Here is a 26,586-nt window from a genome sequence, read left to right as displayed (position 1 = left end):
GATAACATAAAAAGAAAAAAAAAACACCATAGGGAATGATTTATCTTCACTCAGTTAAAGAGGACAAAGATCATAAAATCCCACTATAATGGGCAACTTATCTAAAAGAAAAAGGGCAGAGGAATCAATACAAAATTAACTCCCCAAATCCAAGTAGGCCTGCCATTCCCAGCACAGTTCTAGAGCTGAGAACAACTAGAAGCATGGTGGATTCCCCACAGCTTCCTCCATCTACAGTGTGTTCAGCATTAGCCTGGAATCTGCAAGTGAACAATGTAACTAGATACTGTCACAGGACACCGGTAGCAAGGTTCTGAGCATGAGAGTGTTTCAGCATTGAGGCAGGAGCTTATACGTGTTCCATCCCACCGCTATCTAGTGCTTATATTCTCTGGTGGATTTCTCATGTGTATTAGGTCGTTGTCTAGTTTAGTAGCCTCTAGCTATAATACATGTAGCTCTTGAGCACTTGACATGGGGCTTGGTAACTCTTGTTGCCTTGGTCTTCCCCCAGACTACGTATGGGTCCAAGGCCCTGATACAGGAAATTATGAATTATTGATTCATATCTGGTTTGGCTTTATATAGCTGTTGGCTGCCTGGGAACCCCTACATCCCCACCTCTCTTCTAGACATTCCTTCCCAGCTGTGAGAGCAACTTGAATTTGAAGAAAGCATTCTCCATCCACCTATAGGCTTAGAAAAACAAAAAGGTAGAGTTCATTCAGCTTCTGCAAAAACAAGTTTCTATTTTCCAGGCAGTGACAAAGAAATCCCAGAAATGGCGTTCTGCGGGGTTTACTTTTATTGAACAAGCAGTTGGACAGACAGCATTGTGATCAGGAGGTTTCCACAGCACAGACTGGGTGAAGATGTCTCTGTGCCCTCAGATCACAGAATCTAGGAGGAAAGAGATGGAAAAGACTGAAAGTCAGTGAGTCCATTCCCCCAACAGTTCTGTATTGTTTTCTATAGTAAATAAGACGAGCTCTGAAGAATTCTTTGTATATACAGATGGTGAAGGTAGGCAATTCAGAATTGGAATACACATTTTCCCTCATGGCTTTCACCAACTCTTTCATCATTTGACCTACAAGAGAAGATGGGTAGGTTAGATGTTAGAAACTCAAAGACATTGTAGAAATGCAGGCTATACATTTATGATGGTAATAACACAGTCAAAGAAATCCATAGATTCCTGCATTCTGCTAAGAATGCACAATTTCAAATCACTTTCACATTTTATTCAGCTGATTCAGTGAGTATTTATTGAGTATCTAGTATATACTACCTGTTGAGGTGGATACAAAAATGAACTCTGCTCTTGATTACATGAGACCGTCATGGTAATGAAAAAAGGAAGGTGTCATTCACATCTTTTCACAAAGGAATAAATTGAACTTCAGAGAAGTTCACTGACTTGCCAAGATGTCACATTTGGTCAGGACTTAAGTCTAATTCCTCTAACAATTAATGCTTTACTATTATAGTTTGTTTTAGGCCATGAGATTTTAATCAACTGTCTTCCTGCCTGACTCATCCATGTAGTTGTATATTCTTGAAATCAACATTTAAAACATTAAATCAACGTTTAAATTTTTTAAAAAGGTAACTGCATCTTGTCTGCTGGTACTACCTGGAACACTAGCAGCATTATTATTCCAAACTCAAACCTCCATTTTAGTTCTCACATTAACCCCATCAGGCTTCCTTTGATTTGAGTTGGCAAGCTATGGTCTTGTTGAATCCTGGAAAATCTTTGTCATGGAATTGAGAATAGTCATTTATTCATCTCAGAAAATAGTACTGGTATTTTTCTTAACATAGGAATTTCCTTCCAGTGTAGCTAATCTTTATTTAATTGAGATAATGCCTTTTCTAGAGCCCTTGGTTTTCAGAATCTCCTGACAACTAAAGGATGGTGGCAGAGCACAAGAAATGAAGTCAGGGCTACAGTGGACCCCGAACAAATGCTGATTAACTTTGGTAAATTGCAGGATTTCTCCCAGGCTGATTTTCTGTAAAATGGGAAAGATAACGATCCCTGCCCTAAATACAGATTTACTGTGAGGATGCAGAAGGAAAGAGCAGATAAAGCTCTATATTAAATTAATCTTAGTAGTTACTGTATAATGAAAAGTACCTCGTAGAATAGGAAGTAAAAGTAGGATTTTCAGTCTATTTTTCCAGGAAAGTTGTGACTGCCAGGCCTTTTATTCATTCTTGAGATTCCAGACTCTCTTAGAGAATCTTCTACAGAGGAACAAGTTTTATGCAATAGTTTCCAGCCTCCAGGATTTACACCCATAATGGTTATCAGAGCAGTCCTGAGCCATGACCCACCCATATCACCCTGGGGTATCCAATATCACATAGTAGAATCATACAGCAGGAATTGAACCCATGCCCAGGACACCTCTTGCTCTAATGATTTGTTCCATCAGATAAAACCATAAATAATTCCTGTCATTACTAATGCCTGTTATATAACTCTAGCGAGAAAAAAAACACCCCAAAATGAAAGGAAGGAACTTGCAAAACCTTTTGTTCTTAGCTCTGGCAAGATGCTTCATTATTTGAATAAATACATCTTATTAATATTATTCTATGGCAAATTCCTCATAAAGTAGTTTGCATCATGTTGTCTACATGAGATTACAGCAAGGCATAGTCTAAGGTGTGGTCTATAAGACTTGCATAAAGATTATTTTTACCTCCCTGTTTGAGATGTATGTGACCAGGTATGTTTTTAAGATGGGGAGACAGGATATTCTGGCAATAAAATGAGAAGCAGACCACTAACAGTTTATATCTAATAAGATAAGAAGATAGCCAACACAACATAGGGACTAGAGCAAAAGTTTAAAACCTCTCTTTATATATGTGTAATGCCCAGAGTAAATGACTTTTTTAACCCACATGAGAAAACAGTGAAGGTCTCCTGACTTCATTCCAGTACCCTGCCTCCTACCCTGCGTTCCAGCTGCCAGTGTGAAACCAGAAACACCTAGCTTATAGCTCTTGTTTTTCCACTTTCCCATATTAAGGCTCGCTGATCTTTTGAATATGGTCTCATCTAGTATTGCTTAAGATCCTCAAGTCTGGCAGAATTGTTTTTAATTCCATTATTGCCAAAGCTTTCTGTGCCAGTGGAATAGAGTAAAAACAGTTGTGAATAATAATAACTAGCTATCAAATCTTAACTTATTAAAATATTGTTTTATTAAAGATAAGTATATTTTAATACCAAATATAAATTTATTATTTAAAAGAAATAAGCATTGTGCCGGGGTCTGTTTCTCTACATTCATACTTTAGGCTCCTAGGCCTGATAATAATAATAAATGCCATTGCTTTTTAAACACTGGGCCAAATGCTTAAAAGTATTTATTAAATATTTTCAATAACTCAGTGAGAGCTTTGGTTTACGTATTTATGTGATTTGCCAAAGGTCTCGCATATGAAAAACATCAAAAACTCTGAACCCATATTTATCTGGTGACAAAAAGTTTTCTCTTATTTGAAAATTCCTAGTTTTTTCCCCAGGTCACATATCATCTTGCCTGAGAAAGAGATTCCTCAAATGCCATCACCAGGGAGAACGTTAAACTCAACACATTGGTCTTCCTTACCCTCGGGATATATGTTCCAAGATCCCCAGTGGATGCCTGAAACCACAGATAGCACCCAACCCCATATATACTATGTTTTTTTCCTATACATACATACCTCTGATAAAGTTTAATTTATAAATTAGGCACAGTTAGAGATTAACAACAACAATAATAAAATAGAACAATTATCAAGTTATGTGAATGTGGTCCTTCTCTCTCTCTCTCTCTCTCTCTCTCTCAAATGTCTTATTGCACTGTACTCACCCCTTCTTCTTGTGGTGATATGAGATAATACAGTGCCTATGTGATGAGATTGAGGTGAATGACATAGGTACTGTGACACAGCATTAGGCTACCATTGACCTTCTGAATAGGTCACAAGGAGGATCATCTGCTTCAGGTAACCCATCAAACTATGACGATGTTGATGGCTGGATGACAGGAGCAGATAATGTCAATGGTTGGGAATCTTTGATAGCTTAAGGTTTTTTTTGCCAAAAACTTTTGGAAGGACATTGTAATCGGAAGGTGTCACTCTTTTTTTCTAACTCATCAAAGTGTTGCTGCAAAGGTTGTAATCCTTTGGTGATCATACGGGTAACTTTAATGCTGTGTTCCATCCAAGGATCGTATTCCATAATTTTTTCCTTTAATATCTGTGCAATTTGAAACACTTTGGCAAATTTTGGTACTGTTCACATTGCTGGTTCTGCTTCAATTTCTTCATCTTCCTCTCCCTCTGTAGATGACTCAATAAGTTCTTCCAATTCCTCAGTCTTTAACACTTCTCAGTGGCCTTCAATATGTTCTTCCACTTCATTAAGCATGTCAGAATATCCTTCTCCATCAACTTGTCTTGCCCTGTGAATGATTTTCCTAACTTCTCCATTGATCCCCAGGAAGCCTTTAAAACCAATCATGACTTCATAAATTTTTCCAGCAGGCATTTACAGTTTCTAGGTCTAATTTATCCATTGCAGCTTCGAGGAATGTTATTGTGTCAGCAATAGTGAATGATTTCCAGCAGTGCATTTTGTCCACATTAGGGTCTGCATCAATTGCTGATCAAATGTAATCAAATACCAGGCAGGTGTATGTGACCTTGACAAATTGAATGATGCCCTGGTCAAGGGGCTGAAGTCATGAGGTTATATATAGAAGCAAAAATACAACCTTGAAATTTTCATTTTCATAGCAAATAGATTCAGGATGGCCAGGTGCATTGTCTGTTATTAGTAGGACTTTAAATTCCAAGCCTTCCTCTTCCAAGTATTTTTTCACTTCTGGGTTGAAGCATTGGTGGTATCATTCCATAAACAAGATGGCTATCACCCATGCTTTCTGATTATGGTATCAGAACACAGGCAGATAATTTTTGTTTTTGAGAGCAAGTGGGTTCTTCACTCTGTATACTATGCCTGGCTTAATCATATGCCCTGTGGTATGTACCAGAGTTAATCTGGCTTTCCATGTTTTATGCCTTGGTGCCTCCTTTGCACTTTTATGAATGCAGGTTCTGTTGGGTATCTTCTTTCAGAGGAGCCTCATTGTAATTGAAGACTTGTTTTGTATGACATCCTTTCTCTTTAATCAACCTTTTCAACTCTGTCAGAAATGTGGCAGCAGCTTCTTCACTGGCAGACGCAGCCACTCCAGTAATTTTTATATTTTTCAGTCCAAATCTATTCCTGAATCTGTGTAACCATACTTTACTTGTAGTAAATGGCTTGGTGTCACTAATTCACGGCATCCCTTGCTGAAGTCTTGGTAGAGGCTTGATGCTTTCTGGCCCAGCACCTTGCCACCAGTCAGAACACATTTTCTATTCGTCTTCCGTCCACAAATCTAATGCCTTTTCCATCTTAACTAAGCACTTATCACACAATGTGGCTGTAACTTGTACACTTTGAGGTGGAGCAGCAAAACTAACATAAATTTCTTTTTCCTTCTTCACAATTTCGTGGATAGAAAATTCATTCTTACCTCTGAGCACCTCAGCACACAATATTTTTCCCCCCTTATTAAGGTGAGAACTTTTACTTTGCACATAGAGGAAGAACTTTTTGGCTTTTCTTTGGCATATACGAATTGCCAGTGTCACTACTCTTGCACCCTGGGGGCATTATTCCTTCAAATAAGGGTTATTTGAACAAAAGACTGTGATGTCATGACAGTTGATCTGATAACCTAGATGGCTAGTAAGTGACTAAGAGGTGGGCTATGCTGGAAAAAGGGAAGATTTACCTCCTGGGTGAGATGGAGCAGGACGGTACAGGATCTCATCATGCTACTCAGAACAGCACACAATTTAAAACTTGTGAGTTGTTTATTTTTGGAATTTTCCATTTAGTATTTTTGGACCTTGGGTAACTAGAACCATGGAAAGCAAAACCTCAGATAAGGTGAAAGTACTGTAATGTGTGTCATAACATCCTTGTAGGGATTTAAATGAAAAAGGCAACTTTTCATGTTGGTAAACAGCTTAATGCAAAGTATTGATACGAGGATATAAGGTTTAAGTCCACCTCTTTCAGTATCTGACCTCGCTTGGTCTCTGTCTCATCTTTGTATTGCAGATCACAGAAAATAAAATAAACTCTGCAGAAGTGTTACATTATGTACATTGCTCATAAACAGTCTGTCATTGATCCCAGTAAACTGTAAACATTTAAAAATGTTAACTACTATATTTTTATTCCCACATATTTCAGTAATCATTTATCTTCACAATGAAGATTTGACCAATTCTGGGGTTATCTAACCTAGTATCATTTCCCTGGCCAGAGAACTGTCCATCACTCAGTTCAAGAGAACAGAAGCAGAACCACCTGGTTCTGACACTGTAATCATGAACACCGGTGTACTTACAGATGCTGGCATGCTGAGAGGTGTTGTTTCTGGGTTGCTCTTCTCCTCACACCTTCCTTCACTGCGTATGCGTGTATTAGTTTGGCGTATTCTAAAACAGAAGAGGAAGTTTCAAAGATGGGAAAACTCAAAGTTATAATGAAAAAAAAAGACAAAACACAACCAAGGATCAATATGACATTTGGGCATCAAACCAGAACTGAAATTAGGGGTAGGGGCCGGGATCTGCATTCAACTATTTTCCAGTAGGCATCATTCAGGTTTATTCTCTCTCTCCTGATTGAGCCCCAGATTTGTGCTCCAGGCCTGGATCTATTTCATCACATTTCATTCTCCTGTACGCTAGACAGTCATGGAATTGCTGAATGTCAGAAATAAACTTGGAGATCATTTAGAGCAAAAGCCATTATTTTATAGATGGGAAAACTGGATCCCAGAGAGAAGTTTGACTTTATTGGATACCTATAATATGACTTGGAGATTATAAAATAGAATATATTTTGTAAAATTACTTTATATAAATATATATAAATTCTATATGCATGTTATAAAATATAACAATATATGATCATAGAGTGTGAATTTTATATCAATAGTTGGAAAGAATCTTAAAAGATGAATTTTAATGACTTTCTCGTAAGAAATACTATATAGCAAACATCTACTTGTTTGCTCTGGTGATAGGAAACTCACTGTCTATCAGGACAGTTCATTTTGTCTTTGAACATTGTGCAAGTTGAAACTGCTTCCCTATAACTTCCTCTAAGACCATGGAAACCAATAATGTTCCATCTTGCCTGGGATAGCCTGAATCTTCTCTTCCTAATGTATACCCACAGTTCTTTAGCTAAACAATACTTTATCAATATTTTTATTATGGGCATTTCTATAATTTCTGAAGCTCCCTTGAGTAAACTTACTGTGGGTTTATACAGTGAATGGAATGCTTGTAGAGCACTGGATGGATAATTTAGGGCCTGACATTTACAATAAAGAGAAGTTGAAGGATTTCTGGGGTGAAAATAAGACATATATAGCAACAGATTCATGAATGGTTGTACTCATTCCTTAAACATTTAAGACATTTAAGAATTAACATTCCTTAATTATTAAAACTCTGTAAGATCCATGGATAGATCTCAAGAGATTTATGTGCCCACATTTTTAATGTTTCATCATTTTCTTTTCCTTTGTGGAAAGAGGTAACTTTCTCTGTATTATCAAAGGAATCTTTGAGCCCCAAATGTTTAAGGAACTACTGCCTTGGATATTAACAGCCGTGTAGTGGAGAGAAAAGAAAACTGTGTTTAGACCCAAATCAACAAGATTAAAATCCAGTCTGATCTACTTCCTAGCTTTGTCATTTTAAACAAATTACCTGGACTCTCTGAGCCTTAGATTAACCATCTGTGCAATGAAGGTGATACCACTCTGTAGTGAGCAGTGAGGATTCAGTGAAACTGTGAATATGAAAGTGACTTACTTACAGATATAACACATAAAGCACTCATATTCAGATTTTAGTCTATGTATATGAACTGCAGAATGGCTCTTGCTTTTGTGAGTTAGTTGATTTAAAAGGAAATAAATGTAAATTCAGATATTTTCCTGGGATTGAAAAGCAGGATATCAGTCCCATCCTTAAATTCTGGGCCTTGCTTACAGTGTTCTAAGAAGGAGAGAATGAACATATATGGACTGCAATGTAAGTCTGAGGTGGGGTGGGGTAGAAAAGTCAAGATTTGCCACCATGCCCTTATTTAAAGCTGGTCAAATGAAGGCTGGGAACAGGTGAAGAATGTGAATGGAGATGAGAGTAAATAGCATTCGAGCAGAAAAGCAACAACAAATCTACAACCAATAATTAAAGTATTAAAACAAATTCCTTGTATTTAACTAAAATAAAAATCGCTATTCTTCTCAATAATCCTGTGAAGTTAGCTGGCCCAGAGAACTATCTCAAGTTTTCCAGGGAAGAAAGTGAATCTCAGGATGAGATAATATGCCTGCAGATAGATTGTGATAAATTGAGAATAGGTCTGCCGGTTGCTCCAGTGTGCTTTCTTCTGCATGATAGCACTTCCTGCTCCAAGAAGACTTGGAGAGGATTGGAAATCTGTGACTATCAGGCAGTCATAAGGCCATTAGAGATTAGAGGCTGGGCTGACTCTGTATCGCAATGATTTTCAACTTTTTTCTCTTTACACGAAGGGTAGATGATGTTCACGCTCCCATGAGTGCACATGGGCTTAGATTTTCTCTAATTATTGTAACCCACCACTTTTTCCTTTCTCTTTCACTCAGTAAACTATATGAACAGTTTTATTAAAGGGAAAACCTTAAATCCTCTCTATTTTATGCATGAATAAGATCATTCACAACATTTGAATTTTAACTGCTATGATTAGTAAATTGTTTGCAACACACCTCACATTCATATCAGTACACTGCTGTGGGTCAGCACTGTCATCAAGAGCCTCTACACTGGAAGATGGACTCATTGGACTTGTATACTTACAGATTTTCATGACAGAGCCTGCAAGGATTGCCGTATGTCTGGCCATCATCACCACAGACAGGCTGTAAATCCTTTGGACAAAGGTAACCCATCCTGGGTAATACTCGGTAGTGTTTGCACATCTCAGAGTTCTGAACAAGCAAAACATAAAGTACATTTGCTCAGTGGCACTCAAGAGATAATGAGCTTGGGGAAAACCTCTTGATTTCCTCAATCATGTATGAATAAATGGTTAGTAAAGGAACTGTAACATAGGTTATACAAACTCACATATTCGTTTCACACCACTGTTAGGTAGATTTAATCTCCTAGATTTGGCTTCTTTTTACTAGGGAAGTTAAGTAGCTAAACCAAGATACAAGGAAAAACAAAGCAATAAGAAAACAGAAATCCTACATGATACTGGGCACAGATAAACTGAGGTATGCCCATAGAAAAAAAACTACCATGCAAGAAATAATATCCCTTTTTTTTTTCTTAAATGAAGACACTGGTTATATACAATCTAGAAAGGAGAGACTCAGAGGTAAATGCTGGGTAACCATATGGGTTTTTGAGTCCCAGCTCTGCCACTAATTAGAGGAGTGATTTATCTGACTTCTCTGAGCCTTAGTTTCTCATCTGAAAAACATGAATAATAATAGCTCTTAGCTCATTTGTTTTAGGGAATCAAATCAGATAATGCATTTATATGCATACATAATACAGTGTTTGGCACACACTAAGTGCTCAGTATATGTTAGTTGTCAGTATGTTTCCCAAGGTAAAAAATACATAGATTTTTCATGTAGAAGAAGGAACATTATTTCTTCTTGCTAGTCTTTTGGAAGTGTGAGTTTAATAATGATGATGATGATAATAATAATAACAACAACTTTATTAATCTTAAGGTATGACCAAAGGGAAAAAAACACAGAGAAATTTTAAAAATAGGATTATGAAAGACTAAAATTCAGTGGTGTCAATAATTATATTAAATATTAATAGGACCAAGTACTTCAGTTAAAGAACAGACATTATCAGACTGGAGAAACAAAATGACTGAACTTATAATATTTACAAGAAGTATACTTTAACTATATCTTTTTTTAATAATAACTATTTTTAACATCTTTATTGGAGTATAATTGCTTTACAATGATGTGTTGGTTTCTGCTTTACAACAAAGTGGATCAGCTATACTTATATGTATATCTCCATTTCTCCTCCCTCTGCATCTCCCTCCCACCCTCCGTATCCCACCCCTCTAGGTGGACACAGAGCATGGAGCTGATCTCCCTGTGCTATGTGGCTGCTTCCCACTAGCTATCTATTTTACATTTGGTAGTGTATATATGTCCATGCCACTCTCTCACTTCGTCCCAGCTTCCCATTCCCCCTCCCCGTGTCCTCAAGTCCATTCTCTACATCTGCGTCTTTATTCCTGTTCTGCGCCTAGGTTCTTCAGAACCTTTTTTTTTTTTTTTAAAGATTCTCTATATATGTGTTAGCATACAATATTTGTTTTTCTCTTTCTGACTTACTTCACTCTGTATGACAGTCTCTAGGTCCATCCACCTCACTACAAATAACTCAATTTCATTTCTTTTTATGGCTGAGTAATATTCCATTGTATATATGTGCCACATCTTCTTTATCCATTCATCTGGCAATGGATACTTAAGTTGCTTCCATGTCCTGGCTGTTGTAAATAGTGCTACAATGAACATTGTGATACATGACTCTTTTTGAATTATGGTTTTCTCGGGGTATATGCCCAGTAGTGGGATTGCTGGGTCATATGGTAGTGCTATTTTTAGTTTTTTAAGGAACCTCCATACTGTTCTCCATAGTGGCTGTATCAATTTACATTCCCACCAACAGTGCAAGAGGGTTCCCTTTTCTCCACACCCTCTCCAGCATTTATTATTTGTAGATATTTTGATGATGGCCATTCTGATCGGTGTGAGGTGATACCTCATTGTAGTTTTGATTTGCATTGTAGTTTTGATTTGCATTTCTCTAATGATTCTTTAACTATATCTTTATATTTCAACCAGTAGGTTCAAAGTAAAAGGATGGAAAATATATACATGCAAACACTCATCATACAAAAGGTGGTATATCTATATTAATATCCCACAAAGTAGAATTTAGGACAAGAAGTAATAGCAGAGATAAAGAAGAGAATTTCTAATTATAAAATAATAAGTTCAGTAATTAACAATCCCAAACATTTATGTACCTATAGCTTCAAAATATCTGAGGCAAAAATTGACTGACTGAAGGGAGAAATAGGCAAATTTACGAACATAAATGGAAATATTAACATACTTCTTTTTATAATTGATACCCCAGACAAAAAATATCAACGTATAATATTTGAAAAACAAAATTAACCAGCTTGACCTAAATGACATTTATAGACCTCTATATCTGACAGCTGCAGACTATACATTCCTTTCAAGTGGACATGAATTTGTTGCCAAAATAGACCATATCCTGGGTCATTAAGCCAGTGTTGATAAATTTCAAAATTGAAGTCATAAAATGTAAGTCTTAGGATCACAGTGGAATAATTATAGTAATAAATATGATAGCTATAAAATTCCTCAGTATTTAGAAATTAAGCAACACACTTCTAAAGAACTCATGACTCTAAAGTAATCATAATGGAATGTAGAAGTGTTTTGAACTGAATGATAATGAAAATACAAAATATCAAAACTCAGTAGCTAACTCAGTGATCTGAAGGAGAGTTTTAAGTAAATACATAAAAAGTTTTAAAATCAATAAACCTCCATTTCAAGAAACTAGCAAATAATAAGCAAATTAAGCTCAGAGGAAATAGAAGAAAACAAATAATAAAGAAAAGAAATTTATGAAATAGAAAACAGAACAAAGCCAAACATTGGTTGTGTGAAAAGATTAATAAATTGATAAACTATTTACAAAATTGACAAAATGCAAGAAACACACATTAGCAATATTAAAAATAAAAAGTGGTACACTATATAAATGTAGATATTAAAAGGATAATGTGGAAATGTTATTAATAACTGTATGCCAATAAATTTGACCACTTAGATGGAATTAACAAATTCCTTGAAAACCACTTTCTGAGAAGAAATAGAAAATGTAATAGTAGTCTGTCTGTTGATAATTATTTTAGAGGTATAAAGAATTATTTTCTAATTTGTTTTGTTAAATAATTCAAACATCTAAAGGGACTGTTTTAGACTCTGGTGAGTTCCTTATCAATAGAGATAATTCAGGGAGAGTTTAGACAAGCCCCTTCTAATAATCACTGGTAAAGGTAGGACTGAACCAGGTATATCCTTAGTATTTTTCAGGTATCTGCTGCCCCAAGATTGAACTACTAAAATAAAGGATTATAAAGAAGCAACAAAGACAGAATTATGCTTCTCTTTTCTTACATAGCACATCAACTCTGAACAAATTCTCCACCTCCAAAATGGACCTAGGATTCATCCACTTCTCATGACCTCCACCACTACCACCATGGTATAAACCAGCCTCTGTGGATTACTGCTGTGGCTAACTAGCTGTCTAGCTTTTTCTTTTGTCCTTCTGCAGTGTATTTTCAATTCAGCAGGCAGAGTCATTCTTTCAAAACATAAATCACATCACGTCACTGCTCTTTTCAAAACCTTCATTCAGAATAATAGCTAACGCCTTTAAAATGGTCTACAAAATCCTACATAAGATGGCCTCCTGTTACTTTAATGACTGCCTCCTTTATGACTGTCTCTGTGGTCACTCTGTGTCAACTGTACTGGGCTCCTTGCTGTACTGTGATCCCTGCCTCAAGGCTTTGCTGTTCCTCTTCTTGGAATGTTCTCCCCTCACTTACATGTATGGAATTGATCCCTTTAGGAGGTGCAAATGTCACCTTCTCAGAGAGCTCTTTCCTGTACAAGCTACTTAAAATTGTATCCCAGCATTTACTATAGCATTTTTCTACTTTATTTCCCCCTTGCTATTACATTTTATTTATTCGCATCATCTATGATCTGTGTTCTTCCAGTATAAACTCCATAAGTGTAGAGAGTTGTATCTGTTCTGTTTATGGCTATTGTTCTCATATGCACAGTAATGCTTGGAAAATAGTAGGTGCTTAATAATTATTTGTAGAATGCATAAATGATAGCTAAATAAATGACAAAATGAATAATGAATGTTGTTCTCTTCCCCAAGAGAAAGCTCAGCTCAAAACCAGGTTATTCAGGAGGAAGCATGATCGGGTTTCTGGTCTGCTGGTGATATCTTATTTCTTGATCTGGTGTTAATATCACAGATATGATCACTTAGTAATAGCTGTACACTTATGATACATACACTTTTTCTATATGACTATTATACTTCAGTAAATTTTTTTTTTTAAATAACACATTTTGGGAGGGATAAATTGGGAGATTGGGATTGACATATACACACTACTATATATAAAATAGATAACTAATAAGAACCTGCTGTATAGCACAGGGAACTCTACTCACTACTCTGTAATGGCCTATATGGGAAAAGAATCTAAAAACAAAGAGTGGATATATGTATATGTATAACTCGTTCACTTTGCCGCATACCTGAAACTAATACAGCATTGTAAATCAACTATACTCCAATAAAAATCTGAAAAAAAAACCAGATTTTATTATTCACAAGAGCCAAGATACACACACACACACACACAGACAATGGAATATTATTCAGTCATGAGAAAAGGAAATCCTTCCATTAGTGACAACTTGGATGAATCCTGAGGGCACTGTGCTAAGTTAAATAAGTCAGACAAAGAAAGTCAAATACTGTATGACATCACTTATATGTGGAATCTAAAAAAGCTGAACTCATAGAAACAGAGAATAGAAGGGTCGTTAACCAGGGGATGGTATTGGAGAAAATGGGAGACATTGGTCAAAGGGTACAAGCTTTTAGTTAAAAGATAAGTTCTGGGGCTCTAATATATGGTATGGTGATTATAGCTAATAATACTGTGTTATATACTCAAAGTTGGTGAGTAGATCTTAAATATTCTCACCACAAAAAAGGAATGGTAATTATGTGAGGTGATGGAGGTGTTAGCTAACACTATAATGGTAATCATTTTACATTCTTTAAGTCTATCAAATCAATGTGTTGTACACAAATTTACATAATGTTTTATGTCAACTATAGCTTAATAAAGCTGGGGGGAAAATAGCAGATTTTGTGAATAGCTCTTCTCCATGCTTAGGGATCCCTAGTATAGTGCCTAATTTACTAGAAATATGTAATTACTATGTATTTCACTAGTGTAACTCATCTATTATTCTACTTGATTTGGGAAAATAATTAGATAAAATTCATGTTTGATACCTTTCTTCTTTTTTTGGGTCATCAGATTAGGTGCTAAAGTCTCCCTTCTAGGACCCAATTCAAGATTGCACTTTGTGAATGAATATACTTCATGCTCTCATATCTTCTTTACTTCTTTCTACTCCTGACCTTGGCAAAGCTCTAGAAAAGCAATTCCATTAGGCTCAATGTAAATATAATAAGTATAAAATTACATATTTATATTTACATAAGTATATAATCAGTATAAGTAAGTTCAGCATAGCATTCCAGGCTGTTGGGAAAAGGACTTGGTTTGGAGGGGGAGTGGGAGGAAGTTGGGTGAAGAGCCTTTCTGGTCTGCTGAGAGAGGATTTCTTCTTGTTTGAAATTGCTAAAATAGATATTTTAAAACTTGAAAAAAAATGATCAATATTAGAAATAGAATAGATATCCAGTAGAGATCATTTGAAGTTGTACAGTAAAGCCTTTTCTCAAAGCCATTCATCTACCAAAATGCATAATTCCCAACATGCTTTTCAAAAATGAACATTACTATTAATGTTTCATTTTGTGTAGTCAGTATAGAACTCATGAAAAGTTGCCTCATTAATGGGAAAACTTTCCTGGGGAAATTTCACTATTTCACTTTTCTAATTGAAGTCCATAGATGGATTAGAAGAGATTGTGCTGTTGTCATATTCTATGTGCTGCTATCGTAAAGCATTGAACCTTATTTTAAAACCCCCAATTGAATACAAGATGGCACTAGAATGCCAAGTCAAGAATTTATCACCTGGAGCTCCAAGCTTTTGATACTTTTTTTTCTTGTGTGTAATTTTGGCATCTATTTGCTTAATTGTTTTAAAACTTCAGAAAAAAAATCCACTTGATAATAACAATAATTTGACAATTACCACTGTTCCTGCAAATGTGTGGTAATTGCATCAGAGTTGCTCTTAGGGCATTGAATTCCATGCTGTTTCTTTGAAGTTCTGGCCATGTCTTTCTTGTTTATCATTATATCCACAACGACTGGGACAGAGTAGGCATTCCATAAGTATTTGTTGAATGAATCAATCTTGCAACCAATCATCCAAATTTAAGTATAAGCACATCTAACATATATTACCTCTTTTCCATTGTTCTTTTCAACTGTGTTTCTCATGCAGTCCTGCTCTTTCGTTTTTGTTTTGGCTGCTTCCCTTTCCCTTGAAGAAAAACATGAGAAGAAACGCTTCAACTAAAGTGAACAAACACCTCAGGTGTGCTTTAAAAATAATTGTCATTTTCTCAAGCTGATGAGAAATGATTATTTCCTTTAAGACTCACAACTAAAGGCCCATTTTTGAAAAATAACTCACAGTTTTTCCTTACACATAGCACACGTGTTGCCATGTGTCCTGCCATCTGGACCCTGGACAGGGTCACTTTCTTGGGTGCAAGTAAGTTGTCCATTTTCCATTTGACTTCTAAACTGATCACATACATCCTGAAAAGAAGGAAGGATTACATTGGAAATGGCTATTTTCACGTAGTATTTGACTGAGTTTGAAAATTGAAAGATTTTGACTCGAGTTGGGCAGCCACTTAACCTTGCTGTGGGAGGCTCTATAACGGACCACAAAGGTGTCCAAGTTATAATTCCTGGAACCTGAAAATATGTAGCCTCACATGGCAAGCAGGAATTAAAGTTGAAGATGGAATTCAGGTTGCTAACCAGGTGACCTTAGAATGGAGAGATTATCCTGGATTATCCGGGTGGGCCCAGGGTAATCACAAAGATTCCTATGAGTGAAATAGGAAGGCAGGAAAATCAGTGTCAGAATGATGCAGCTTAAAAAAAAAATCAACTGGCCTCTGCTGATTTTAAAGATGGCCACAAGCCAAGGAATGCAGGCACTTCTAGAAATTTTAAAAAAAGGCAAAGAAATAGATCTTCCCCAGAACCTCCAAAAAGGAAAGCAGCCCTACTGACACCTCGGCTGTAACACAGTGAGACCCATTTAGGACTTCTGAACTCCAGAAATGTATGATGATGAATTTGGGTTGCTTTACCACTGTTGGTAGTAATTTGTTACAGCAGCCGAACCTCATTTTCCCCATCTATAAAATGAGGTTGAAAAAAAACTTAGTTGACCAGGCTATTGAGATACTTAAACTACTATTTATAAAACTGTTTTATAAAGTGTTAGACCGAAAGATTTCCATCTGGTGTTAAATTTCTACACTGAAAAAGTTATCAGGGATAGATATTCCCATTAATGATGATTTCTGATGTTCTAAGGGCAATATCCTGACTGGTAACATTGACAACCTCTTTCCACATTTTTGATAGTTAAGTAATGACTTACAGAAAGACCATTCTTGCCAAAACCTAGTTAATGATTCACCTTTCCTAATGCTGATTCATTCCCATTTGATCTGTTCCGAGAATTCTTTTTTTTTTCCTCTGCTTCTCTTTGCCTGGAAAAGAAAAGAGTCAGTAGTCATCTTGCAGACACATACTCAGATTTGGAAGGGGCCTTAGAGTTTATGTATACTAAATCACCTCCTTCACAGAGAACCTCTCTGCACCTCTCACAGATGGACAGTGACTTTGGTTATTAAGAAGCTCCCTCATTACAGGGTAGATATTCTAGGCAGATCAAGTCAAGTTAATCTCAGAGTCTCCTTTATTTGTATCCAAATTCATCTCCCTATAGCTTTCATCCTTTAGTTTTACTTCACATTCTCAGGAAAACACAGAACAAGCCTGCTGAATCCATTACCTCTTCCTGATATTAATCCTTTAGATATCTAAAGGCAAGTTTCAGGTCTCCAAGTCTGCCTTCCTCAGTTCTTTCACCTTTTTATCATAAGCTGTGGTTTTAATTCTTTACCAATTCACCATTCTTATTCCTCAATTTGTAGGTCAATCTATTATAGTACCATTTCAATTCATTATAATATCATTGGAGCCCAAGATAGAAAGAAGACAAGTGATATAGGAAGTACCTTAGGATCATGGTTTTTTGGGGTTTTTTTTTTTTAACCTTTCACCTTTCTGATAAAATATTTATGCCAGTGGTTCCTAAGTTTTCATGTACATTAAGAATCAGCTATGAGATTTTTTAAAATCAGATTCACCGTCAATCCCAACAATTTTACTGACAAGATCTACATTGGGATTCAGTAACCTGATTTTTAACAAGCAAGCCAGGTGATTCTGATGCAGTTGACCCAAGATCCAAATACTGCAGAACTCTAGTACACGTATTTCTCCTTCAAAGTTTCATTTGGTAGTGTATATATGTCCATGCCACTCTCTCACTTTGTCACAGCTTACCCTTCCCCCTCCCCGTATCCTCAAGTCCATTCTCTAGTAGGTCTGTGTACCAAACGTAAAATAGATAGCTAGTGGGAAGCAGCCGCATAGCACAGGGAGATCAGCTCGGTGCTTTGTGACCACCTAGAGGGGTGGGATAGGGAGGGTGGGAAGGAGGGAGATGCAAGAGGGAAGAGATATGGGAACATATGTATATGTATAACTGATTCACTTTGTTATAAAGCAGAAACTAACACACCATTGTAAAGCAATTATACTCCAATAAAGATGTAAAAAAAAAGTTTCATTTGGCTTTATGCTTAAAAGAAACGTGTATGAATGTATATAACATGAATGTGTGTGTGTGTGTGTGTGTGTGTGTGTGTGTGTGTGTGTGTGTGTATTTTACAGAGCTCCCTTTTCATATATAAGAAATAGGGAAGTGGTAGTAAATGTATCCTGAGGATTCAAACAAATATAATAAAGTCATGACATCTTAATCAAATACTAGGAAAAAGAGACCACCTGTAATGATTCAGTCTGGTGGAATTCAATCTACAATCACAACTCTGCTCAAAAATCTCCAGTGGCTTCTGATCACACATAGAATAAAATCCAATGTCCTTCTCTTGGCCTAAAAAAGCCTTACATGATCTTTCCAAATTAATTTCTGCAATTTTCCACGCAGTAATCTTGAGACACAATGACCTCCTCTCTCTTCCCTGAGCTTGCGAATTTCATATATATCTACAGAAACTTGCATTGGCTTCTGCTCTGCCTGAAACTTTCTTCTTTCAGATGGCCAGCTGGCTCATTTCACTCCCTTTTTCAGGTCTCCCTTACTGTCAGGCTTTCCTCAAACACCATAAAGTAGCACCTCCAATCCCCTTCTGTTGCCTTACTCTGCTTTACTTATCAACACCTGGTCTTGTTATGTAGCTTTTTACTTCTTTGTTTATAATCTTTCCTATATTATAGTTTCATATGGCAGGAATTTTGTCTTGTTCACTTGAAGAGCACCTGTCCGTGAAGAGTGCCTATTATATAGTAGGCCGTCAAAAACCATTTATTGTCAGATGAATGGGTTCCAAAGATTGTAAAATTATTTGATTTATGTTGTTAAATACTTTGTTCTGTTGTTAAATATTTTGTTACCTGGAGTACCAGGTAAGTATCTTTTTGTTTTGTTTTGTTTTTTGTTTTTTTTGTGTGTGGTATGCGGGCCTCTCACTGTTGTGGCCTCTCCCGTTGCAGAGCACAGGTTCCGGACGCGCAGGCTCAGAGGCCATGGCTCACGGGCCCAGCCGCTCTGCGGCATGTGGGATCTTCCCGGACCGGGGCATGAACCTGTGTCCCCTGCATCAGCAGGCGGACACTCAACCACTGCGCCACCAGGGAAGCCCCAGTTAAGTATCTTATAACATAGATGACATGGATTGTATCAGCAAAGTTTTATCTTAATAATTGTTTGCATCTGAGATTCATCATTTGTTCCTTCACAAAATTACCCACTATTAATATGTGATGCAGGAAGAAATAGTCATATGTGAAGAGCTATCTCAATTATGTACATCATACCTACGAAGTATGAGGTGTGCAAAGGGGCAACATAGGGTAGCATAAGAGATCATAATAGTCATTCTTTTATTGCTATTAATGGTGACACCTGTTATTTACTGAACACTAATGACAGTGCTAATAGTGACCATTCACATTTTTTGTGCACCTCCTTTGTGCTAGGCACTGTGCTAAGAGTTTTACATAGTTTTTCTCATTTAACTTTCAAAAGAAACATCATGTGGCTACTATGATTATGGCTGCCCCACCCCCACTATAAATATGAGCAGATTAAAGCCTAGGGACGTGAAATAACCTGTCCAAGAACATGGAGCTGAGATAACCATATGATGCTAATACCCTAGCACTGCCCCATTCTGCCACCCTGCTTCTATTAAAGAATTTTATGACATGGAATAAATACTAGGCTGGTATTCAGAAGAACTGGATTCTAGTTTCAGCTCTGAAATCACTCCCCCATGAGACCTTGTACTTAAAAAAAAAAATTCAGTTTTTCTCATCTGTAAAATGCAGCATTTGGAATAACTAGATTTTATCACATGGCCTGTAGTACCACAATCACAAGACTGTGATTTTTTTCAAGGAGAAAAAAAATGTGTGTGGAGAAGCATTAAGTGCTCATTAAATGCATATCAATTAAATACCATAATTAATAACACTGTAATATATGCATCAAATTTTAGAACTATAAGTACCCATCAAGGTTACCTAGAAAACTACCTCAGTATACAGATGGGACCAATAGTGGTTATGTTACTTGCTGCAATAACACAAATCAAGAGTGGCTGAGTTGGATCATTAACCACTCCAATCAGTACCATTCACCAAAAGAAAATAAATAGAAGGAACAAACCCTGGATTGCGCAATAAATGTGTCCCATACATATGACATGAAGCCACCCTCTTAAACTATGTTGGTTAACTATTCCAATGACCGTTGCAAACCATCCTTAGGATTTAGCCATGATGTGTTCTAAAGAGCAATTATCTACCATGATGACACAGTTCACAGAATTATGATAGAAAATAGAGTAGGAATCAGCCACTGATTAGCTGCCCTTACTAGGGCTCATTGTTCCTTAGGGGATGCAAGAGAAAGAGATAATATTTGAGAATTAACAAAAAGGGTAGTGTTCACGAAAGGAGCTATAGGCAAATGAGAAATAACCATTAATTCAGGAGGAACAGGTGGCTATCTTTTAAACATGCAGGTTGAGAGAATTACTTACAGTTTCTCTTTACACATGGCACACTTATTGTTGTATGATTTGCCATTTTCATTGCGTACAGGATCAATCTCCCGAGTACAGCTAAGTGCTCCATTTTTCATTTGTTTCCGATACTCAGCACATTGGTCCTGAAAGGGAAGAAGAAAGCAGGCCTCTTGGATGACTTGGTCTGTTGTATTGTTATTAAGTTTGTTAAATAATTTGAGTAAGAAGTTCTTGTCTATGTCCTCTTATAAGGCATGTAACATCTAGGATCGCTGTCTACAGAAGAGGAGGGGCTGGAATCATCCATATTCTAAGACATCTGTTGTCATGGGTAATGTTGCTTTTAAGGTTCTACAAAGGGAAATTATAAAGCTGGTTGGGATTTAATCGCACAAATCAAGGGTAAGCAAACTATAGCCTACAGGACTAATGTGTCCTGCTGTCTGTTCTTACATATGAAGTTTTATATATAAAACTTGAAACGCACCCTCACTCATTCATTTAAATATTATTTATGGCTGCTTTCCCACAATAGTGGCTATTCAACAGAGTTGAATAGTTGCGACAGAGACCGTGTGACCCGTAATGCCTAAAATATTTGCTATCTGGCCTTTTACAGAAAAAAAAAAATTTGCTGACCTCTAATGTAGATAGAAGGGAGAAAGAAGTGCTGGGAGAAAGCACAGAATCATGCAAAATGCCAAGGAAGACAGGCTTAAGCAAATTATGAAGATAGAAAAAGGGTCTTAACAAGTCTATCATTTGAGAGTGAGAACTCAGGTTCCTACAGGAGAAAATATGGAAAAACAGAAAAGCCAAAATTTATCAAAGGCAGATATTGGGCCTGTGTCAGATCTGGAGGCAAAGAGATGGTCTTGATATCCCCAGGTCATAAGAATAGAAATAAGGTGGCTGTGATCTCAGGCAGTTGTGTTCACATGCCCAAGGAGTAAGCTTACATGCAACACTGTCATGCTGACACTTAAAAAAAAAGTCTCAGGAAATGTGCTAAACACTTGCCTAAATTATTTTATTGTATCCCTATAAGAGTAGTGCTAAGTAAGAGAAACTAGAGTTGAGTGAGATGAAGTGATTTATTCAGTGCTTTGCAAGTCCAAGTGGCATGGGTAGGATGATACCTCAAACTATCTGACTCGGAAACCTGTGCTCTTTTACCATATTATCCTGCCTAGGAACAACAGAAAATATACTTCCAAAAAGTGGCTCCATTCAGGGAAAGAGAGAATAATGAAAGGAAATGAAGAGCATGTGATGCTGATGTGGAACATCTCTACATTTATACCACTTACTCTCCTAGGATCATTTATTGGCCTGAAAGCTAGATGATATAAAGAGGAGTCAAGAGACTGGGGTCTGGTATTCATGTTAATTATTTCCAAGTTTAAAGAAGTCAAAGTGAGCCCTAGAGAAACTAAAAATTGCTCAGATATTACTCTACAGTCTTAAGGGGAAAATCCCCTGTCCTTCCAAGGATGCTTTCCAACTCAGCACTACATACATTCATAGCCTTTGACCATAGGGTCTGCCGGGGTCCCAGTGCCATTGAGTTGAGCCCACTCTGGTTATGGAAATTAGAGGCTGCTCTCACCTGAGCTTTCCCTCTTCTGCCACGTTTGCAACCATTCCGTGCAGCTTTTCTCTGACCTTCCTTTTCTTTTCTCTCCTTTTCTTTTCTCTTTCTTTCTTCATCTTCTTTCTGGCTGGAAATTGGAAAGTGGGAGGTAGGGAATAATAGATTACAGAGAGTGGAATGCATTTCTGTGAGTTTCTCATCATATGACCAGATTAGATTTGTATGGAATTCACCAGCATTTATTGAACACCTATTACATTGCAGGCCCTCTTCTTTGAAAATATCAATAGAAAGATGAATTATGTCGCATCCTTTTGCCTGGAAGAGCTCTCATTGCAGTAGAAGAAAACCAGCGTTTACATAACCTCAAGCAAGACTAGGTGAACAATTAATTAGCATTTTGTAAATGCTCATGTGAACCTCCAGCTGGATTTCTCTCAAATACCTCATGTTCAAAAGGTCCCAAAATAATTATCTTCTCTACCAAATGTGTTCTTCCTCCTGGATTCTCTTTCACAAAGAACAAAACACTGGAGCCATCCCTAACCGCTCCCTCTCCTTCAGCTCGCATAGCTGTTGCCACAGGACGTTGGTTTCACTTTCACAGTGTCTCCTATGTTGACCCACTCACCTTCTATTCTAGCTCCCTTGCTCTAGTTACCTCTCACTGGATTATTGTAATCCCCTACTACCGCCAGCGGTATTCTGAATTTTAGTCCCTTCCTCTTTTCTTCTTTTTACTGCTGACATATGAATCTTCCGAAAGGAACCATATTTACGCCACTTACTCTCCTAGCTGAAAAATTTTAGCAGCTTGCCACTGTATATAGAATTGACTTCAAAATCCATGATCTGGCATTCACAGTTGGTGAAGTGGGTAAGCTCTGACTAAACTAAAATGACTTGCTCTCTTTATGTACATACAGTACAGTTTCTTTAATTTTAGATTTTACCTACGCTGTTCCTTCTTCCTCTCATTCCTTCCCATACTGTTCACATATGATCCAAATTACCAGATCTAATTCTATTCTTCCATAAAACTTTCTATTAACGCTCCCTTTCCTAAACTACCACAACACACTGTATATATCATTTTTCACTTAGCAATTCCTCCTTTGTGTTATATTAATTTATGCCCATGTCTAAACCTTACTGAACTATATGATTTTTGGTAATACTGTTTCATTCAACTTTGTATAACCGACCGTTATACACATTATACATTGTACATGTTCAGCAAATGACTGTTAATGACAAATATTTTAGGTGTACTTCCAAACTTTGTGTAAAGCTATTTTTAGTTTCCTAGAAATGTGATTTTTTTTTTTCCAAAAATGCAGGTAGAGGCGTTAGATTGATAGTAAAATCTGTGTATGTTCTTTCCGATGGGGATTACAAAATAATCCAGAAAAGGGATCCACCTGACAGCAAAGGGCTTAAGATTTTATCAAGAAAGATGGTGTGATCATTGTAAGGTGCTACCCCAGAACTAATGGAGAATGTAGTGTAATAACTTAGTCATCTATTGCCTATTTCTAGAATTGTGAATCTTAGCCTCTGTAAAGAGAGATTCACCCCAAAATGCTTTAGAGATCATCATTTGTCATTTTTACACGTAAGGAAAGGACAAACACAATCTATATTATCTTCCCAGCTCTTTGCCTCCCGGCTCTGCCACCCACAGCATGGGCTTCATCTGTGCACTCACAGGACTTCTTTGCACATGGCGCACTTGTTGCCATGGGTCTTGCCATCTGGGCCACGCACAGGATCATTTTCTCGAGTGCAGAAAAGACTTCCATTTTTCAGAAGGCTCCGAAATTCACTGCATGTATCCTAAAAGGAGGAGAAAAGGCAAGAGCTTGGGTATTTTCTTGGAAATTACTTTGTTGGGTCCCTACTAAGTGCTTCCTGGAAAAAAAAAAAAAAGAAAATGACCTATGAATGTTTCTTTCTGGCAACTGTTTTGTTCAAATCCTAGTAAGCACACAAGACTTAAAAAGAGGTTTCTGTTTCTTTTTCCTTGAGATATAGCCTCCAAATCCACTGAACCTGCAGTCACACACAAGCAAGAACCTCTTAATAAACTGGGTTCTCTGCAGACTGGTCACAGTCCTTAGTCAAGATTTTATTGTCCCTCTCTATTATATTATAATGCAATAAAAACACTGCACATGGCATAGAATTTTAAAGAATTAAGGCTTAGGTAGAACTTTGAAGTTCACCTGGTGCAACCATCTGTATTACGTCTCAATCCCCTTTATGTCATACCTGCCAAAAAGTGGTCTAATTTGCACTGGAATACCTACAGTGATGAGTTCGTTACCCTCCAGATAGTTCATTCCAAAATTTCTTAGATCATTCCCACAGATTAGCCATAGTGCTACTTTGGGAGGATCTTGGAAAATATCTCTAATCAATCCTATAGGATCCTTATTCTTAGAGTTTTATTCTTCTAAGATGTCACTGCATGGGATGAATATGTTCTTTCAAACCAGTAAGCAAAGTCAACATATTTTACTTCCCTCAGAAAAATTGAGTATATTTTCCTTCCTGCACGCAGAAAGTCCTTCATATATTTGGAGAAAGCTTTCTTGTCCTTCTCCATAGCTCCCTATGTGCTTTTCCAAGAGCAAAGCATCCCCAGATACTTCAGTCTTTCTGTTCCAATCTGTTTCAGTCATTTGCACCATTTTGCATTCTTAATTCTTCCCCTTTCCTAAAGAATTTAACATAATATTCCAGGTATGTCCAGACAAGCCCAATATGTTGACAGCTATATAATATCATTAGTTAGAATTCCATTCTGTCACCAAGAGACCTTGGATGAGGGGGTCTTGCCTCTCTGTGCCTCAGTTACCTCTTCTATAAAATGGAAATAATGATAGTATCTGTTCCACACAGTTAAAATAATAATGGCCAATATCTATCAAGTATTCAATATATGTGCTGAATTGTTATGAGAATAATGTGAAATAATGTATATCTACTATATCTACAATGACTGACATCTAGGAAGTACTCAGTAAATTTTAGCTTCAGAGTTATGAGGAATTGAGATAGAATAAGCAAATCACTTAAGATCATATAATTAATTACTGGTGGCAAGTAAGATTGAACTTGTGTTTTTTTCTGTATCTTTTAGTTCAAGTCAAAACTCAGCGAGGACAAGAGTGAGTTTTTTCCTAGCTTTCCTTCAAGGTTCACTGCCTGATTCCCTAACTGGTCATATTTAGCAAAAGAAATATGATATGAGAGGATAGTTTATGGGTAGTAGCTAATGTGAAATCAGAAATCGTCTGATACTGAAGAATATTTTCTTATTGATGTTGAAAAGGGAAGCATATGAGCTACTCATATTATTTTTAAATTCAGGCTCACAATTGTGGGAAAAATAACTGTAAACAAACCAATCATACAGAATTCCAAGTGATACTTCATTATAGATTATTTTTAATATCAATAGTTTTTGATGGGGGCAAGGAAATATCCACAAACCTGGAGAAATCTACCTGGAGTCATTCATTTTGAAACCAAGAAAATATTATTGGGGAAAGTTGCTCTTCTATTTTTCTGCCAACTGCTGACACCAGAGATAATTAAAGTTAAAGCAAGGAACACACCTGGTTTGACCAAATGTGTTCATCCAAAGCTACATAGTGTGTTAGGAATAATGCTAGATTTGGTGTCAGGAAGTCTAAGTTTGAATTGTTTCTGTTTTGCAGCTGTGAGAACTTTGAAAAAGTATGAAGATTCTGATACCAATAGTCTCACTACCTTTGTAAGCAAGTTCTTCCTCCTTCTGGATTTTAAATCTTCATTTAAAAATAGGGCATGGAGTAAATCAGAGGTTTGCAAACTATGGCCCATGAGCAAAATCTGGCCTACCACCTTTTTTGTGTAAGTAAAGTTTCATTGGAACACAGCCATGCCCATTTATCTGCATATCATCCATGGCTGTTTTAGAGCTACAATAGCAGAGTTGAGTAGTTGTGACAGAGACTGAATGGTCACAACCTAAAATATCTACTGTCCGGCCCTTTAAGAAAATTTTATCAACCCCTGGACTAACTAAACCTTGAGTTCTCTCACATAGGCCTTCAGTGATTCCATGAGTTATTTTTAAAGAGAAACTGCAAAACCGCATTGTGGTATGAAGCTTCCAAAATAACTACCTTTTCAGCTCCTCTCTTAGGTCTTTTGGATTCAGCTTCTTTTTCTTTTGCTTCTTGCTGGCTGTAAGAGAAAGGCAGGGGGAACAATCATTCCTAGTACCCAATACATATTATCCTAAAGGGGAATCTCTCTTAATAGATATATTCCATTACTTCTACACCTATACCAACTTAGCTTGGGAGTAGAAAGGTAAATGTACACCTCTCCATATTGTTCTTCTTGTTTTTAGTATTGCTTAAAGAGTAAGACACATATGCCATGGCCAGCCAGTAAATAAATTTTCACTACTCTGTTTATTTTGGAAAACAAAGATATCGGCCTTCTCCTCAGAAAGCAACTAGGGTACTTAAAAAATGACTAAATATTAGCAAATTTTTAATTTGCTAGCACCCAGTGATTAC

The 26,586-nt window shown here is 36.8% G+C and overlaps 1 protein-coding gene across 1 annotated transcript in view; it reads right to left on the bottom strand.

Moving 5' to 3' along the window:
* Positions 1-787: 787 nt before the first annotated feature.
* The window catches only part of SPINK5 (serine peptidase inhibitor, Kazal type 5), a 44,826-nt gene continuing 19,027 nt past the window's right edge, over positions 788-26,586 (bottom strand). Inside the window, exons 6-15 of the mRNA XM_029216825.1 lie at positions 26,185-26,245; positions 23,718-23,845; positions 22,025-22,136; positions 20,431-20,558; positions 16,710-16,782; positions 15,681-15,808; positions 15,449-15,527; positions 9,001-9,131; positions 6,483-6,573; positions 788-1,090 (exon numbers count right to left, since the gene is read on the bottom strand). Of these exons, the coding sequence (XP_029072658.1) occupies positions 1,082-1,090; positions 6,483-6,573; positions 9,001-9,131; positions 15,449-15,527; positions 15,681-15,808; positions 16,710-16,782; positions 20,431-20,558; positions 22,025-22,136; positions 23,718-23,845; positions 26,185-26,245 (940 nt within the window). The 3' untranslated portion in view covers positions 788-1,081. The remainder of the gene's footprint in view (positions 1,091-6,482; positions 6,574-9,000; positions 9,132-15,448; positions 15,528-15,680; positions 15,809-16,709; positions 16,783-20,430; positions 20,559-22,024; positions 22,137-23,717; positions 23,846-26,184; positions 26,246-26,586) is intronic.

This window comes from Monodon monoceros, unplaced genomic scaffold, assembly GCF_005190385.1.
Source record: "Monodon monoceros isolate NGI ecotype Baffin Bay Population unplaced genomic scaffold, NGI_Narwhal_1 Super_Scaffold_12, whole genome shotgun sequence".
Classification (NCBI taxonomy): Eukaryota; Metazoa; Chordata; class Mammalia; order Artiodactyla; family Monodontidae; genus Monodon; species Monodon monoceros.
Note: the sequence above shows the minus strand (reverse complement) of the source record. Positions and strands in the feature narration are given on the sequence as shown.